At 44.6% G+C, this 19,768-nt stretch overlaps 1 protein-coding gene across 1 annotated transcript in view; it reads right to left on the bottom strand.

The window, feature by feature from the left end:
• The window catches only part of POLN (DNA polymerase nu), a 2,377,116-nt gene that overhangs the window by 1,051,076 nt on the left and 1,306,272 nt on the right, over positions 1 to 19,768 (bottom strand). The window contains exon 15 of the mRNA XM_086964459.1: positions 3,706 to 3,726. Coding sequence (XP_086820585.1) covers positions 3,706 to 3,726 — 21 coding nt within the window. The remainder of the gene's footprint in view (positions 1 to 3,705; positions 3,727 to 19,768) is intronic.

Below are 19,768 nucleotides of genomic sequence, written 5' to 3'. Positions count from 1 at the left end.
GAGATACACTCTTTATTCTGAGGGAGCAAAGTTGTCATGTTATATGGTTGTCAGAAGCTAAAGAAGAGAATCAGGAGAGCCCGCTCAGGGGGCAGGAGTTTTTCTATCCATACAGCGCTCGCCTGGAACTCCGTCCCATTCTCGCTGCGGTCCGAACCAAACCTTCTCAGATTCCGGAAACATCTGAAAACGTATCTGTTCCCAGAATAACTGTAGCTTCTCTGTTTTCTATTAGTAGCCTGCTCTTGGTCTCTATAAGCGCTGGGATGCCCCATGGTAACCATGCGCGGTACAAAATTCAATAATAATAATAATCCCTTCTTGTCCAAATCAGGGAAGTTAACCCCTCCCTATTCATTCGAGAAAGTTTCTAGTGACCTCTGAGCTAGCTGGCAAAACTGATTAAGTCTAACATAGTCAGTAGAGACCTAGATGACCTCAGTCCTACGTCTACACTGCTGTTTATGTTATTCCAATGCGCAGAGCCTATTGGGAATATACGAACTACACTACATGGCGCACAACGTTTGGTAAGGCGATAACCTAACGCAAGACACTAGAGTAACTCAGTCGTGCTTTTCACACAGACCACTTTTCCTGTAAAAACTCCAATAGACGTCTGGAGTGGGTGGAAAGTTAATATCCGCTGAAACTTAGTAGGATGAGAATCCTATGTATTCGTTTTTGGTTTAATAAACGTTGAAGGATACAGTGTTCCAAAATATTGTGCACCTAATCTTTGTTTCCTTGAAACTTGATCTGCAACAAAAAGCTTTCTTTCAGTAAAATGGGGGAAAGTGACAATGAAAGGGAGAAGGCTAGATTAGCACCTCAACTCCTAGCGGATGACACAACCATCCAAGAAAATGACCCGAATGTTATACTCATTCCGATTAATGTAAGAAGAACTATAACTCTTAAACTTATAGAAAATGGACTATCACCAAGAGGTTGTGCGGTCATATTTGTGATAGAGGCACATGAGTTTCGGCAGACAGAGGTATTCTATTCATGGATACATTTTCCAGCAGCACACGCTGCGACACAAGATTTCCAATATTACAAAATAGAGGTACCTCCGGATGTATACACTCCTATCGAGGAAGTTGAAATTCCACTAACATACCAAGAGCACCTGCTCTGGTTTAAAGGCGCCCTAAAACATCAAAATCACATCACCAGGCACGGTCCACTAGGTATACCAGGAGCCATGTGGCCGGTTCTAGCCAGCTACACACCACATCCAGACATTGATAAAATGTCGGACCGGGAACTTTTAGCTCAGCTAAAACTATTAATTAAAATACATAGACAATTGGTCCAATATGTCATGCGGGCTTCAACAGTCCAACCAGCGATTAACATTCCACAACTGACCCCTCATCAGGGGAACAAAAACAAAATTACACCACAGAACATACAATCATGTCTTGGTAAAACACCCACAAAACGGCAACAAATCCCATTCTGGTTAGCTCAAAAAATCACTCAAATAGAGGCAGTATTTCCTAATACTACACCTCATGAAAAACACAGAATTCTGACTATCTGCCTCCCAATGGAGATCGCACCACATGTGGAGGACTGTGACACTTGGGGCACGGTCTTTGCTTCCATCTACACAAAAATACATGGTGTCCCGTCTATGGCGGTCATACCAGATGTACTAAGACAGATTCAAAACGAATACGGTCCAGAACCTGCTTTAACTCTGGGTATGAAATTACTGAAAGACTTTAAGCAGGTCTGGATTATAGTATTAGCCAACATAAAAGGAGAAGCAGCATGTGTGGCAATCCGGCAAAAATTGAAGGAGACAGATATAACAGACCAACCATTTGAACTTGCCAGAATCATAGAAAAATCCTATGAAGAACTAGGAAGAGATAGTTTGGGTGGGAAACCAGTAAAACCCCAATTAAAAATAATATAAACACTCCAAAAAAGAGTTGGGATGGTAATAAACAATCCACTCCCAAGGAAAATCGATTCCAGTACAGAGGAAGGTCTCCTCAACGGAGAGAAAGATCTCCTGGCCGAGGAGGCAAGTCTCCCCAAAGGGAACCCTCTGAGAAAAGATACAACCTTAGAGATAGGGATAAATTGAGAAAACATGACAGATATCAAGATATTGATACATGTCCCTCTCCATCTTTTCAGGCTTCCTCACAGAAATCGGAAAAAAGAGGACGTCAGAACACAAAGGAGAGCACGTCAAGTCCAAAGACCAAGAACCTGCTCATCAAAGTAAAAAACTATTTCCCAGAAAGAAGGTAGAAAGTATTAAAATTAAACATGCTGAGGATTCTGAGAACACAACTGAAAAACGGAGAGTGGGCCCAGACAATACTAGACAGCACAGCAGAAGTGACCATACCTCGCAAGATCCTGATGAATCTTCTGGAGACAGTGGACACAAATGAATACATTCAGGTGGAAACTGCAGACACGCGAGTTAGCGTGCCCCATAAACTATATGAAATAACATTACGTATAGAGGGAGATAAAATTAGGAAAATAAAAGGTCTCTTTTGGGAGAATCTGTCTAAAGGCTATGATATCCTGTTAGCTGAAAAAGACTGGCCACCAGAGTTTGTCAGGGAGTGCCCTCATGGCGAAGAAATGATTATGCCTGCCTTCTCAATCCAATTCATAAAAAATACACATTCGCAAGAAAATGGACAGTGGCCCAAGCTCCTGCTTTATATAAAAATCATGTAGGATGGGATGAGTATTCTCCTCCCTACAAAACCCAGTTAAATAATCAACCTACTGCACAAAGGCAGTACCCAGTTAAACAAGAAGCTAAAAAGCAAGTCAGGGAGATCTTAGATAGATAACTTGAATATCAGGGGGTGATTGAAACATGCACCTCACAAATGAACAATCCTTGGTTTCCTGTCTCCAAGCCAGACGATTCATATCGTCTAGTTTTGGACTACAGACACCTAAACTCCTGTTGTAAAACATTTGCAGTACAAAACTCACACAGTGCAGCACTAATGAATAACATCGTTCGCAAAAAATATAAAACAACATTAGATATATCTAATGGATTCTTCTGTCAAAACATTGCACCTGAAAGCAGGTATTTGACCGCTTTCTCAACAATGGGGTCGCAAAAAAATTTTGTCGACTCCCACAGGGATTCAAGAATAGCCCAGGATTATTCTCAGAAAGGGTAATAGAATTATTACAAATACATGATGATGAGGCATTATCCTATGTCCATGACATCTATCTTACAGACGATGACCTGGAGACTCACTTAAAAAGAGTGAACACCATAATACTTGGGTTTGCATCAGAGGGTTACAAATCCAACTTTAAAAAGTCAAGAATTGCCCATCTAACTGTCCTATTTTTAGGATATGAATTATCAAGTGAAGGCAAAAGCCTAGCAGACAGCTTCTTAGAGAAGTGTGCTGTACTCTAAGCACCAAAAACGCTGAAGAACTTACAATCAATACTAGGTTTCTTGAATTTCGGAAGAACATACATTCTAAATTATGCAGAGAGGGTTAAACCTCTCTATGAATTCATAATACCTGATTTCAAACCAATAAATTGGACTCAGAAACACACAGAAATTTTAAGATCATTACAAACAGACATGCTAGCTAAAACAAAATTGCAAACTCGCGAAAATGTACGCAACCTTGTAATCCGAGTCATCCCAGGAAGATGCGGATTCACGTACCTGACCTCTAATGAGGGGGAAACTGTACCAATAGCTTACAAATCACACTTGTACACACAAGCTGAAATAAAATTAAGTTCTACTGAAAAAATTCTAATAGCGGTTCAAACTGCTGTAGCAAAAGAAAGAGCCCTGGCCCCGGCAAGAGAATATCTGTTTTAACAGCAGAATCAGCCCTTGAGGCTTTAACAAGCCCACGCAATCTAAAGACAGTGGCATTAGATCCAAAATGGATACAATGGGAGAATTCTCTTGCTGCAGAAGACGTGAAATACTATTTTGACCCAAAAATGAAAAAACTAAACGATCTAGAATACGAAGAAAAATATCCTCTGCCAATCGAAATTCAGCCTCTCGAACAATATACCTGTGTGATCTATATGGACAGATTCGCACAACACTATGATGTAGATAAAAAATCCTACAATGCAGCGTGCGCGATTGTTAAAGGTCACTGGCGCTCTGGGAAAATTCAGACCGAAGATTACCAAAACTGAATCACTCAGAAACTGTTCAGCTGAACGAGCTGAAATAAGATCTTTAAAGATAGCGCTTGAAAATGCTGATCGCGAGTTCCCCACACTGATAGTGTGCGTTTCGCATTTCTGCGTCCAGTCTTACAATAAAAGCATGCAGACTTGGATTAAAAACGGTTACAAAGATGACACAGGCGACACAATCAAGCATAAAAAGCTTTGGGAACAAGTTGTTCTTTTGCAGAAAGAACTACAAAAGACTCACGTGAAACATACACTGAGTCATCAACGTGATGGCGTTCACGTTGCAGGGAATTCATTGGCTAACTGAGCCACAGCGGAAGCGGTTCAACCGGCTTCCGTAGCCACAAAAAAGGGTTCTAAAAAACACATAGATGGAGAAACCAAGCTGGCGGTAAAAGCCTCATTAAAAGGCGATTATGCAGCATTACCTCTCAACTATCCACTCAGTAATACATACATAATTAATGCAAACAACGTTCCTTTTGCTCAAATCCCTGGAGTTGGGGATAGAGTAATTCCAAACACGAACCGGAGAGTTTTGTTGATTGAAGACGCCTATTTCCCTCCTTCCTTACTTGGCGAAGGTCCCCGAGCGGCACGTTACAAAAATCTTTAGTGCCTTTGTTGAGAATAGCAAGTTCTTAGCCTCCTCTCAAGCTGGTTTCCGCCCCCTGCATTCGACCGAGAAGGTGGTGGTATCCGTTATGGATTCACTTAGAGAGGGTCTGGATTCCAATCTCCCACAGGCGCTGGTTCTCCTCGATCTTTCTGCCGCCTTCGACACGGTTGATCATACCATCCTTCTTTCCCGTGTCAAGGCGGCAGGCGTCGGGGGCTCCGCCCTGTCTTGGGTCAGATCATTTCTTAACGACCGTACCCAAGCTGTCCACCTGGCGGATTTTTCTTCTACTGCTCACAAGGTACAATGTGATGTCCCTCAGGGCTCTTCTCTCTCCCCCCTTCTTTTTAATCTTTATATTTTTCCTCGAATTTCTGCGTTACAGCAGATGGAGGTCACAGTGTTTAATTACGCTGATGACCTCCAGCTTATTTTTAATTTATCTGAATCCTCTCTTTCTATCTCCAACTTCCAGTCAGTGATGGTATTCATCAGGGATTGGATGAACACCAATCATCTAAAACTTAACCCTGATAAGACCGAGCTTGTCCTGACTGGTGGTAAACTTAATCCTTGGTCTGCTGCTTTCTGGCCCTCTCTGCTTGGTTCCCCCCCTCTCCCTTCTTTCTCTGTCAAAACTTTGGGGATTACTTTGAATCAACATCTTACTCTTCATTCACACGTGAGCACGGTGGTTTCGGCCTGTTTTTTTGTCTTGCGCACCATTCGTAAAATCTCACGTTTCTTTTCAGTATCTGCCCTCAAAACTTATTCTAATGGCGATGGTCCTTTCACGATTAGATTATGGCAATGCATTATATAACGGCATTCCCAACTACGCTTTGCGCCGACTCCAACTGGTGCAAAACCAAGCGGCCCGCCTGGTCTTCAGTTTACCTAGATCTCACCACATTACCTCTGTTCTTCGCTCTCTCCACTGGCTCCCAATCAAAGAGAGAGCTTTGTTTAAACTTGGCTGCCTCGTCTTTCAGGCTTTGGCTGGGAAAGCCCCGGCGTTTATGATTTCTCATATTCACCCCTACATTCCAAGCAGACAATTGCGATCCTCCGCCCTCTCTCTTCTGGTGGTTCCTCGTTTTAGGAGGAAGAGGTCGGGAGGATGCAAGTTTGCTGTCCTTGCCCCATCCTTTTGGAACTCCCTACCCCTTTCTATCCGCACCTCAGTATCCTACATGGAATTCCGAGGGAAACTGAAAGCATTCTCAACCTGAGCCAGTCTGGAGTCTCTGATTTGATTTGAATTGAGTTACCCCACAGCGCCATAAAACCGTCCGGTAAACGCGCGCTATACAAATACTTTTAAATTCAAATTCAAATTCAAATGGGATTGGGTCTAAGGCACCAAGAGATCTTGAAATCTCTAATAGAATTACAATCAGAATACTGGTGGCTGGGGATGAGCTTGCAAATTTACAAATTTGCAATGGATTGTCCAGACTGCAACAGAGATCGCAGTTGTGAACCGGACCAGACTATTGCCAGGACACCTTTATTAGAAAGCATCAGGCGATCTATACGCAGAAATCCATCCGGAGAAATGCGTCCCCATAATTATTAAGACTAGATTCACTTAAAATGTAGACCTCAGTGCTCGGCTGACGCCAGAACTGTTATAAAAGATTTGCGAGTCCTTATCGGCACATACGCAATTGGCATGCTACATTCTGACCAGGGTTCTGCGTTTAGCTCTCGAGCTTACAAAGAGGCCATTAACAGCATGGGCATTGCATTGCGGTACTCTTCTCCCTTCCATCCTGAGGGAAATGCGGTAGTGGAAAGAAAAAACCGTGACATAAAGCAATCTATAACAGCGAGGGTATTAGGTTTGGGTGATGGGTGGGTCAAACATCTAATAAGTGTCCAACGTAGTCTTAATAACATGCCAAGAAATTCTCTAGGAGGTATCAGTCTGTATGAACTTTTGTTTGGTACTAGAATGATTATTCAGGACTTGGATCGTCAAACTTCAGTGGTAGAAGAAAAAACCTTTGATATCAAGGATCGTTTGACTGTTTTACAGGACTTGAAAGAAACAAAGTTTAAGCCAACAACCACTGAAGAACCACCTGTCCCAGCAAGACCTGTCTGGATTCCAAAGATTGGGGATCTGGTCAGAGAAAAGATCGCGTTGAAGAAGGAATTTGGGTAAGCATGGGCGGAAAATCCGTTTCGCTCGCGGATTTTGCGGATTTTCGGTAAATTCGCAATCCGCGAGATTCGCGAATCTCCCGCAAAATCCGCAAATCTGCGAGCAGCGGATTTCATGGCTTGCTCGCACTGTTCGCGTGAGTTCGCGGCTTCCCAGTACAACTTCGCGCCCCGCGAATAAGCGCAAAATTGCAGAAATACGATCTTAGCAAAACTGAAACTACTTACCAGGTTCAAAAGTTCAGGCTCATCATTAGTAGCCATTTCCTGTAGTGCTTCCTTAGGGGCCCCTCCAGAGTTCAGTTGCCAGTTGCAACTATTATGTGACCCTGCTCTGAACCTCAGAATAGTTACACATATGCCACAAAGGTCCTGAATTACAGCTAAGGGAGACAAGCAGGAGCCAGGCTGGAGGTTCAAATCCATTAATCAGCCCCTAATTCATTATTGTCAGTTGGGGCAGGGCAGGTGTTGTAACTAATTTTGCAACAATGAAAGCACTTAGCAAGTGCAAAAGATCACTAATCAGGAAGCACTAAGGAAGCAGGTGCCAGCTAAAAAAATATTCTGTGACACATTAATCAGCCCCAAATTAATTCAGGTCACTTGAGGCAGGGAAGGTGTGCTTTGCTTTGCCACAATAATGTACACTGACTGGACAACCAGAGGGTGCTGTGATGAAACAGAGGGTGGCATGGGTGGGCCAGAGGGTGGCATGAGTAGTCAGAGAGTGGCAGTGGTGACAGAGAGTGGCAGTGATGAAGAAGAGTGTCCCAAACAGGCTGGACACGTAGAAACAACAAGTTCGCGAAACTTGCGACCCGACAGGTAAGTTCGCGTTTTGCGAAATTGTACAAAACCCTCGCGAACTGGCAGAAACCCGCGCGAACACAAAAAAAAAAAATCCGCAAATTCGCGAGAATTCGCGGATTTTGCGGATTGCGAGTTCGCAAATCCGCAAAATTCGCGAACGCGAGATTCGCAAAATTCGCCCATGCTTAAATTTGGGCCTTCTTACAGAAAAGCAGTACCTGTCTTAGCTGTCCGCGGAACAAGATCAGTAGTACTACCGCCTCTTGCTGGTAAAAAAGAAAACAGAGTTGTATCCATCGACCTGGTGAAACCACAACCATGTGACCGATAATAAATAGCAGGCCCAGTGGACTACCAAGAAATAGCAGAAGACCAAACTTTGCTACAATCCAAGAGGTCTAAACTGAGAGACTAATCACATTTGATAAACCTGCAGTGAATAAAAAAGGACTATGCAACAAAGCCATGGAACTTTTGCCTCTTGAAACCCAAATTGCAACAGTTCATGAAGATACACCAGTCTACAACGATGTAGCTCCGGACTATACAAATGTAACAAAAGAAAATGCAAACATCAATGGAAATCCGGAAGCAATCCCTCCAATTGACAGAACTGCATCTGGCTACTTTATCAACTTTGATGACTTTTCCGATGATCCAAGTGAACATGGAGACAAGCCAGCAACAAAAACTTTGAAAGAAAAAATGACAGAACTTTTTCAACAACTAAAAGAAACATATCTGATTTCACCATGGATTACATTTTGGACTGTGTTAGGTGTACTTTTCCTCCTGCTTTGGCTCATCATGGTTTTATGCTTGAGTAAATTCATTGATGGAAAATATAGTACAATGGTCACAGCAAGTCAGAACATCAACTTGGTCCTAAAGTCTCACAGATCCTCTCACATCGAGAAAAGAGAACTGTCATCAGTGAACATCACAGCAAAGCCTATACCTGGTGGTATAGCATGGGACAGAATTGATTATGAAATCTATGGCCCGATTGAGCTCTTGAAGTATCCACACCAGTTTAAGGTTTCCTTAAGTGACTTTGTGATACCAAGTACTTTTTCTGATGATTGGGACTTTGAAAATATTAATAATATGATGTCAGATTTAGTAATGTCAGCTAAATTCACAGAACATGATTATTTGCAGGGTTCATCAAATTATGAGGAATTATACTGTTACAATCACTATGGTCATCACTATTTGCATAAATCTGCTCAACCTAGAAATGTTTTTACTTATAATCAATGGGAACATTGTCCAACTCCACCAAAAGGAAGTTCGAAGACATTTTATGAGAAATTTCCATACTTCACAGGGTTTAACAACAGTGATCCAGAAATGTTTTATTTTAAAATGTTAAATAAGACAGGAATGAAAACAATGTTGACAAATACTAAATTGATGTATTCTGAAACATTTTATGACAAAATGTCTACATTTGGTTTTGAATTTTGGAAAAATAACATTGAAACAAAAACCATCTGGGGTACAAAAGTCTGGCAGGTACAAGGTCTAGAATCATTATTTTGAGCCTGCATGATCCCAGAATAAATAATATTCCTGAATGATACCATTCAACAAACTACTTGTCTTGGTTTAGCTAAGATAAAAGACTTAAATAAACCGTCTATTCCGAAGCCTATACCTGATAGTAATAGAACTACGGATGTGGAAATAGACGTATCCCATATTTTTCACCAAAACAGAACAAATCCTGATTGGAAAAAATGGTTGATCTGGCCCACAGACACAAATAACTGTCAAGATAGATTCCTGAACAAAACACAGGGGTTCAAACTGACCAGGCCAGACCCAAGATATTCCCAGAGACAACATCCAGGGATAGTTACAACATACAGTGTAGGGAAACTATGCCTTGAGTGGCTACAGAAATCCACACTGGCTGAAATTAAGCAACACTTGACTTTACTTAAAGAAGGTGCTGACTTGCGAGATTTCATAATTGGACCTCGCAAACAGCATCAAAAACGTTTCATAGCGGCCGGTGTATACGCTGCGTACAACGAAGCTTGGAAAGTAATGCAAATTGAAACAGCAGAAAAAATACGAAAAATTGATCATATAAATTTAGAAAAATCACTTTCTGTAGTGGACAATGGGTTAACGAATCTGTCCTCCAGAATATATTCACTGGACAGCATTGTATGATCTGCCTTTGATATAATAGAGCAAGACTTGCTAAAGTTACAACATGGTCAGTCCCAATTGCGTTCTATTGTACAGCTTGGCTGGACGTTGCAAAACCTGCGTTCAGGCTACGTGCCATGGAGTACCTACCCGTTTCTTCGACTAGTCCATTGGCTGACCATGGCACACAACAAGATTTTTATGCACTGACATGCGCCTTCAGGGCACGACAAAGCTGTGGGCCGGTCTACCTAAGGTGGAGTCTCTGTCCCTATTGTAATTCACAATCTCTACGTTCCAATGACAATCACTTGCTCATTGGTCCTTGGTTTGACAAACAAAGATCAGGAGGTGAAAGCTTACAGGCAGGAACCAGCCAATATCGGACTAAGCCACCTCTTCCGCTGCATATAATTCTGTTAGAATGTGAGTCTTGCCAAGCCCTTGAAACCTGGTCATTTTTCCTGCTTCATTACTTGCTCCTCCATATGCTGCCCTCATGATTTGCAGTGTGACCAACTGATTTTGTGCTCATGTGTCAGATGTGTACAGGTGACTGATGCATTTTTGTTTCTTCTCCTTGCCCACATCATCATCAACCAACACAGGAGGAGACATGAGCACGGACCGTGAGTAGGGACCCAGCCGCAGTGCCACCAGTGCTGAGGGGTCGGAGGGAGCCAGTGGCACAGAGGGTGAGGAAAGTCAGGCCTCCAGACCTTTGGAAGCCGACATCTCTTACCATGCGGACAGCTCGCCTTCTAACTCCCAGGAGGAGGGGGAATACGCAGTGACACCATCTTCCATTACTGTGTCTGTCCCCGCATCCTGCAAACCCATCTCCACCCTCCGAGTTGCTAGAGTCCCTTTTGTCTGTGCTGCCCCCATGTCTCCTTCGTCCCCGGCACCGCAGCCCCTGCCCCTGTCTCCCCTGCTGCCCTCAGTGCCGAGTCTGTGGACCTACTCCGGCAGATTCATGTTGGTCAGACATCTATGCTGACTGTCCTCCATGGCCACACTACAATACTGACACAGTTGTTGTCATTCTTGGAGGGCATATCAGCTACGATGTCTGCCCAACGTCGGATTATATCGTCCATGGACTTCTCACTGACCGCAGCAGTTGCCCTCCTGCAGAGATCCGTCCCCCCCACTCCTTCGGACTCATCCACACTCCCCTCTCCCATACCTGTCCAGAGCACACCCAGACACACAAGATCGCGCACACAATCAGACACAACCAGCACACCACCACGGAAGTGTAAGCGCAGATCTCCTGGCACGCAATCTCAGGGGGATGCAGGCACACCCACAGGGACTGGGGTCAGATGGCAGGCACGCAGCCCCTGACAAAGGCCACAAGACTCAGAGCCCTGCACCTCCACTCCCATTGTGTCCCCGGGTGTAGGTGGTGGTCTGGCTGAACTGGCAGCAGTGTGCAACACTGAATATCTTTCCAGCTTTGGCGCTGTACAAGCAACTGAGGAGGATTCCTCCCCCCCTGCACACACAACACCTACACTTCCCTCTACTGTCCTTGTGGTTCCGGTCCCTGACCCAGATGATGCCCCCCCACGGGTCAACAACCCTTTAACTCCATCATGTGCAGGCAAGTTTGGGGTCGAGAACCTCCCAAACGTCCCCAAGCAGACTTTTGTGGACTGGTCATTGGCCTTGTATGATCCAGGACTAATTTTTCAAATCAATTTCATTTGGAGCTGAATAAAGCATTTTATTTTTCTTTATGAACTATTGCATTTCAGGTACTTGCTTAGGTGCTGTGTGCCTAGGAGTTGGTGTCATGGTAATGTTTTGGGATTGTGAAAGATGTCTATTGTATGATGGTGATGAGTTGGACCATGGTATCTATGTGCCATCAGAATGTTGCAGCAATTACTCTTTGTTTGTGTGTGTTCAGTTTGCATACAGACATTGTCACAAACAGTATCCCTTCTTCAGTGACACATGAGATCTTCACTACAGACAGTTGCACAATTGTTGTGCTGACATGTGTGCAGATTTCCTATTTTGTTGAACGTTCACTTCAGCAAAGGCCATGCCTGCTCACAGTTGACTACTGCTCATTAGTCTGTGCCATCCATGCTACTCACTGTACTTGTGTTTTTAGTATGTAGAAATGCTTTCTTGTACACATTCACCCTTTTTCCCACTATGCAGATGTATATTCACAGCCTTACACTTATGTTTGTATTTGTTATGCAGGATATTTGTGCACATGACTCAGAATTTTGTGCTTTGTATCTAAGGGGTTTCAACCCTATTCCTTCCACGAGAGACTACATCTTGGTGGTCTGACCACCACCTAGACATTCATATCAGGCCAGAGATGTACATGACAGTGTGTGTGTTCCCTTTTGCTCTATTTGTTTGATGGACTGTTACATGACTATACACTATTGTGTCATGATGGTAGGGTGTGTAAGTTTCCTGCAACCTCCATGGGTGGGTATGCATGTGGGATCTGACATCACAACCACATGTGGTGTGTCACGCAGTGTGTTACAGAAATCCTTTCTCTGTGTAGTGGGACACTGCTGTGAGTGATGTGTTGCTACGACACTATCAGGACTCTCACAGGTTAGGGATGTAAACATACCCCCATGTAGTTGTGGTATGCTGATGATAATGCCCCCCCATTACTGAGCACTGCTGGGAGTCCTGTGCACCCACCCCTCTTATGTCTGGGCACTGCTGGGAGTCATATCCACCCACCTCTCATATGTCTGGCCCTGCTGGGAGTCATATCCACCCACCCCTCATATGTCTGGGCACTGCTGGGAGTCCTGTGCACCCGCCCCTCTTATGTCTGGGCACTGCTGGGAGTTATATCCACCCACCCCTCATATGTCTGGGCACTGCTGGGAGTCCTGTGCACCCACCCCTCTTATGCCTGGGCCCTGCTGGGAGTCATATCCACCCACCCTTCATATGTCTAGGCACTGCTGGTAGTCCTGTAGACCCACCCCTCATGTCAGGGCACTGCTGGGAGTCATATCCATAAAAATATGTATCCTGTGAACACAAGATGCATTCCATCCATGCACTCCTTTTCAAACTTTCATAAATTTGCGTGCAAATCTTTCTTTGATGTTTGATGATTCATTTATTTATCAATAATATTTTGTTCAAAACATATCATTGTATTCATGACTGTTCAACATATTCCATGTCTCAGAAACATTTTTTTCACGTTGTTAGTGTTGCCCAATGCATTTCAAGCGTAACGCCCTTCCTCAGGGGACTTCATAAACTCTAGAAACATTAATCATAAGTCACAATCAGTATCCAAATAAACTCTGTATGGAAACACGCTTTTATATCAACATGTTACATAGGTGATACCCCACATGCTGTAGTGAAACTAATAAGGTTCGTGGAAACAATCATAAGTGTATTTTATAAAAAATAGGGTGCTCATGTTAAGCTGGTGTAAAGACAAAAATAGAGACCCAATGACTGGGCACTGACCTTAATGCATGGAATTTTTCATTCACGATGTTTAGCTGCAACAAGGTAAATGAAATCTGGTTGTAAATACATTACGTAATACGAATGTCTCGTTTCTATGTCAAAAAAGATGCCCATAGTGTCTTACCGGGGTACTGGAACCGTGGAGTTTCCCTCGCTAATCTCGGCGTGCAGCGCTCTATACGGGAGCGCTCTATGGTATATAGGTCGTTCGCTGTGTGTTACCATGGTTACCGTACGTAAGCGGGAGGCGCTCTGTGTACTCTATGGCAATGAACGGCGCTAAGAAAACGGCGTGTGTTTACAAAAGTAAACAAGAAAGACGGACTATATCGCTACCCGGGAACTCGGGTGCATATGGATATGAATGTAGAAATGTAAATAGGAAAACATACAAGTGGGGATGTATCAGTTAAAAAGTACTGTTCATACATGGTAAACATATTGATGTGCATAGCAAAACGTACGTAAAATATCATATTTAACAAAATCTTGTGACTAATTCAGTCTTATAATACGAGCTGAAATACATTGAATTTCAAAACCTGTCCACGTTATAAATAACAATGAAGATCCAATCTTTCATTGAGCCCTTTCGGCTGGAGGGTGCAAGTGGTCTATCCAGAAGGTTTCTCTGCGCAGTAAGTGGCTGTTGTTATCTCGGCCCGGCAGGGTTGCCACTTTTTCAAGTATGCAGAATTTGAGTTGGCTTACGTTGTGCTTTGCCTCATTAAAATGTACTGCTATGGTAGATTTGTCATTTTTTAGCCGAATGTTACTTTTATGTTCTACAATTCTGGTCTTTATTTTTCTTTGTGTTTTGCCTACGTATGAGAGTCCACATGGGCATCTCAATAAGTAGATGACATTTGAAGTGTCGCATGTTCCAGATACCTTCAATTTTATAGGCGAACCTTTTGTGGGGTGGTTTATAGTATTTCCTTTTATGATTGCAGAGCAATTACCACAGTTGTGGCATGGTAGAGTTCCTTTTTAAGTGCCATGTTCTGTTGCTTTCATGTCCTTTACCAATTCTTTCAAATTCTTTGTTCTTTCATACGCAAAGATTGGTTGGTGTCTGAATAAGTTTTTGAAATCCTCTTCAAGTGCGAGCATAGGCCAATGTGTTTTGATGGATTTTTTGATCATAGAACTGTTTGTAGAGTACTTGGATACAAATACAGATCTGTGTTCATCAATTTTTTCTTTGGGTTTTAATAGGTGATCTCTTTGTAATATTTCAGCTCTCTGTGAAGCGGAATCCAAGATGGCTTGGGGGTATCCTCGTTTTCTGAATTTTTCCAACATGTCTTCTTTGTGTTTTTGATACAATTCCTTTGTGGATGCAATTCTTTTTATTCTTAGTAATTGTGAAAAGGGTAAATGCTGTTTGAGCGGGGTTTGGTGAAAACTTTTGAAATGGAGTAAATTGTTTCTGTCTGTTTTTTTGGTGAATATGGATGTTGTTATGTTGCCATTTTTATTGGTTAATTGTCATATCCACCCACCCCTATTATGTCTGGGCACTGCTGGGAGTCATGTCCACCCATCCCTCATATGTCTGGGCACTGCTGGGAGTCCTGTGCACCCACCCTTCTTATGTCTGGGCACTGCTGGGAGTCATATCCACCCATCCCTCATATGTCTGGGCACTGCTGGGAGTCCTGTGCACCCACCCCTCTTATGTCTGGGCACTGCTGGGAGTCCTGTGCACCCACCCCTCTTATTTCCGGGCACTGCTGGGTGTCATATCCACCCACCCCTCATATGTCTGGGCACTGCTGGGAGTCCTGAGCAATCGCCCCTCTTATGTCTAGGCACTGCTGGGAGTAATATCCACCCACCCCTCTTATGTCTGGCCACTGCTGGGAGTCATATCCACCCACCCCACACATGTCTGAGCAGTGCTGGGAGTCCTGTGCACCCACCCCTCTTATTTCTGGACACTGCTGGGAGTCCTGTGCACCCACCCCTCTTATGTCTGGGCACTGCTGGGAGTGTTATCCACCCACCCCTCATAAGTCTGGGCACTGCTGGGAGTCCTGTGCACCAAACCCTCTTATGTTTTGGCACTGCTGGGAGTCCTGTGCACCCACCCCTCTTATTTCTGGGCCCTGATGGGTGTCATATCCACCCACCCCCCATATGTCTGGGCACTGCTGGGAGTCCTGTGCACCCACCCCTCTTATGTCTGGGCACTGCTGGGAGTCCTGTGCACCCACCCCTCTTATGTCTGGGCCGTGCTGGGAGTCATATCAACCCTACCCCTCATATGTCTGGGCACTGCTGGGAGTCCTCTGCACCCACACCTCTTATGTCTGGGCACTGCTGGGAGTCCTGTGAACCCATCCCTCTTATATCTGGGCCCTGCTGGGTGTCATATCCACCCACCCCTCATATGTCTGGGCACTGCTGGGAATCCTGTGCACCAACCCCTCTTATGTCTAGGCACTGCTGGGAGTAATATCCACCCACCCCTCTTAGGTCTGGGCACTGCTGGGAGTCATATCCACCCACCCCTCATATGTCTGAGCAGTGCTGTGAGTCCAGTGCACCCACCCCTCTTATGTATGGGCACTGCTGGGGGTCCTGTGCACCCACCCCTCTTATGTCTGGGCCCTGCTAGGAGTCATATCAACCCACCCATCATATGTCTGGACACTGCTGGGAGTCCTGTGCACCCACCCCTCTTATGTCTGGGCACTGCTGGGAGTCCTGTGCACCCATCTGTAGCGATTTCCTGGTCCAGGAGGCGAGAACCGTGTCATCTTAGAGAGCCCCGTCGATTGTGTGTGCCTGGGAGTATATGCAGGGCAGGCAGAAAGAACTACATTAACCAGCATGCCAAGGGACTGTCTAGCGGAGTCACAGGGCGTATCTCATATAAGCACCTCCCTCCCACTAGGAAGGTGCTTGTCAATCAATCCGGAGGTTGTTGGAATGGCGGATGGTGATCCCCGCCGGATTTCAGCTGGAAGAAAGAAGCTTGCCGAAGAGTGGAACTCGTTTTGAATCCTGTCTCCTGAATCCTGACGACTTCTGATAAGTACTGTGGCAATTGGAGAGCGGGCTCGCCTCCGTTGCGAATGTCGCGTGTTCATTGTTCAAACCATAGTTAGATAGGGATTTATTGGTACAATTGCTATTGACATTCTTTGGACTTTGTCTTGTTAAAGAAGGTACCTGTGAGCGAACGCGTCTGCTGTTTAAGACGTGTGTTTGCAGACACTCCGTACGCATTTCACCAGAGAGGCGTTCTGGGATGCGTTGTGTTTCGTTGTGATCCCTGACTGGATTGCGAACCTGAAAGAGACAGTGACTCATTTATTTCCACTTCCTTGTTTGATCCAAACCCAGGATTACTCAAACAGTGGTAGTGTTAGGCTTGTGTATTAACAGCCACCAAAGTTTTTGTTCTTTTACCGCTGTACTCAACGGCCAGGAACTCTTGTGTCGAGTGGATTTCAGCCATTCTCTAGCTTCCAAAAACCGTGTTCATTTATAGTGCTGTCTGGCCTGCAAGAGTTCCTTTGCCTGTTCCTTACCGGCCTGGGTGGTGTGTGATTCTGGTGAGTGGTAGAATAGGGGTTTTTGGAATATTTATGTTAATCTGTAAAAGGGTGGTTGTAACCATATTCTTTACTCTTCCTCAACCCAGGTGGGACGCTCTTTCCTATCCTACGCAACATATTGACCAGACCCAGAGGGACCCCAAAGAATCATCACTGCCTGTTTTTTATTTTATCCACTTACCCTTTCCCGACTGGGTACGCTTTCACACAGTGAGTGTTCCTTTCGCTGTGGGATTCGTAGTAGGTAGGGACTGGGGAACTTAGCTTCAGACATCGTTTCTGACGGACATCTTGAGCAAAGGTTAGTGGCGTTTTGTATGCTTGCGCTGCGGCCAATCCACGACAGATTGACAAGCCCAAGTATATACGCCGGCCCAGACGATGAATATCGAGGCTGTGTTGGCTTCCGTGGTGGAAGGCCTAGCTGCCTTGCAGCAGGAAGCGAATACGTCTAGAACAGAAAATCAGACACTATGTAAGGAAGTAGGCACATTAAGGAGAGAGGTTGCTGGACTATCACGGAAAGGGACAGGGGGGAGTCCTTACCTAAAACCCGCTACATTGCCTTCTCCTGTTACCACGACACCTACACCTTTGGGAGCAGACGGGGTGGGTTTTTTGTTCCTCCTTCAGTCACTCCCCCTTCTACGACACCCCAGACTGATCCAGTACATACAGTTCATGTTGTGCAAAATGTGGGTATTCCGTTAGCCCCACCTGAACGCTTTTATGGGGAGCCCAGGAAGTTGGAGACCTTTCTGAATCAGTGTAGGTTACATTTCCTTTGTAAACCTGGGGTTTTTCAAGATGACCCTGCTAAGACTGCATTTATGATGTCCTATATGGGCTGCAATGCCGCAAGTTGGACCATACCTTTGTTGGAAAAAAACGACCCAGTGTTGCACAGTTTTCCTGCTTTTTGTTTGGAATTACGTAAGCTTTTTGATAGAAAGTCCCATATGTTGACCCTTGACAGGGAACTGCTCACAATACGTCAAGGTTCTCAGGACTTGTTATCATACATTACAATGTTCAATAGGCTGGTGGTCGAAACTGACTGGCCTCCTGCTAAGCGGATCTCATTGTTTTATCAAGGACTTAGAGGGGAACTTAAAGATGTCCTGGCACAAGTGGTACAGCTTCCCGACACTTGCAAAGACTTTATAGACCTAACGGTTCAGTTGGACCATCGGCTCCTTGAGAGAAGAGGGGACAGAACGAGAGGGGAAAATCGTCCATTCTACCCTCGCTTTAAAGGCCCTACGGAAGAACGTGCCAAAACAGCGGAAAGCCCCGAACCCATGCAGATAGATGGAATTCGTGGTCCCCTGTCACAGGAGGAGAAAGAGAAAAGACGCTGTCTAAAACAATGTTTGTACTGTGGAAAAGGAGGACATTTTATTAAAGAATGCAGAGCAAGAAATGCAGTATCAGGAAGACCCTTCGTTCCACGGGCTCAAGCCCTAGTACAGTCTGAAAAGCCGACGGAAAACGGAAGAACCCAAATCAGGAGGAGGTCTCTGCCTTGGGTTGTATGCCGTTAACGATCTCCCCTTCACTTGCTAATACTTTACATCCGGCTGTGGCGCACATGAATCTTCGAGTCACCTTATGGGTCACGCCTCAAAATGCATTGAACATTGATGCTCTGGTAGATTCTGGAGCCACCGGAAATTATATTGATCAAGAGTTTTCCATGAAAATCGGTATTGCCTGCGAGAAGAAAGAAAAACCTGAATTGGTGAAAGCCGTTGATGGAACCGTTTTGTATTCTGGTCCAGTGGCTTACCACACTTGTCCTATGCTAATTCAGACCTGCCCAAATCATCAGGAACATATCCAGTTCGATCTAATAGATGCCCCACAATTTCGTCTCATTTTGGGAATGCCATGGTTGACTCTCCATGATCCGAAAGTCAGTTGGGCTGCACGCACCATTACACTGTCATCCGATTATTGTCAGGAACATTGTACTCAGGATTCCTCTACCACCTATATTCCTGAAATATCGCCATCTGTGTGTTTGGCAACCGCATGTTCCCAAGAACGATATTGTTGTGCTACTGTACTTCCCGTGGAATATCAGGCATACCTTCCTGTGTTCGATAAGCAACAGGCTACCCATTTGCCACCACACAGGGTGTACGACTGCCGAATTAAATTAATACCAGGAGCAGACATTCCATGCAGTCGGGTCTATGCCATGACTGAGAAAGAAACACTATATCTGAAGACGTACATCGAGGAGAACCTAGCGTCGGGATTTATCAGACACTCAACATCATCTGCTTCTTCCCTTATGTTTTTTATCCCTAAGAAGGATTGCGCGGAATTAAGACCCTGTATCGATCATCGAGCTATTAATCGTGTTACCATCAAAAATCGATATCCTCTCCCCTTGATACCAGTGCTAATGGACCAACTAAAAGGTGCCCGATACTTCACCAAACTCGACCTTCGTGGGGCATATCATCTGGTTCGCGTCCAAAAAGGGGATGAGTGGAAAACAGCGTTTCGAACAAAGTTTGGTTTGTTCGAATACAGGGTGATGCCCTTTGGGCTATGCAACGCCCCTGCCGCGTTTCAGTTTTTTATGGATGAAGTATTACGCGGATGTCTGGAAACCTAATGCATCGTTTATATCGACGATATTTTGGTGTACTCCTCTACCCTCTCGGAACATGTCACTAATGTGAAATCCGTACTTGGCAAACTACAACAGAATTCGCTGTATGCAAAGCTG

Source organism: Lissotriton vulgaris, chromosome 3_2, assembly GCF_964263255.1.
Source record: "Lissotriton vulgaris chromosome 3_2, aLisVul1.2, whole genome shotgun sequence".
Lineage (NCBI taxonomy): Eukaryota > Metazoa > Chordata > Amphibia > Caudata > Salamandridae > Lissotriton > Lissotriton vulgaris.
Note: the sequence above shows the minus strand (reverse complement) of the source record. Positions and strands in the feature narration are given on the sequence as shown.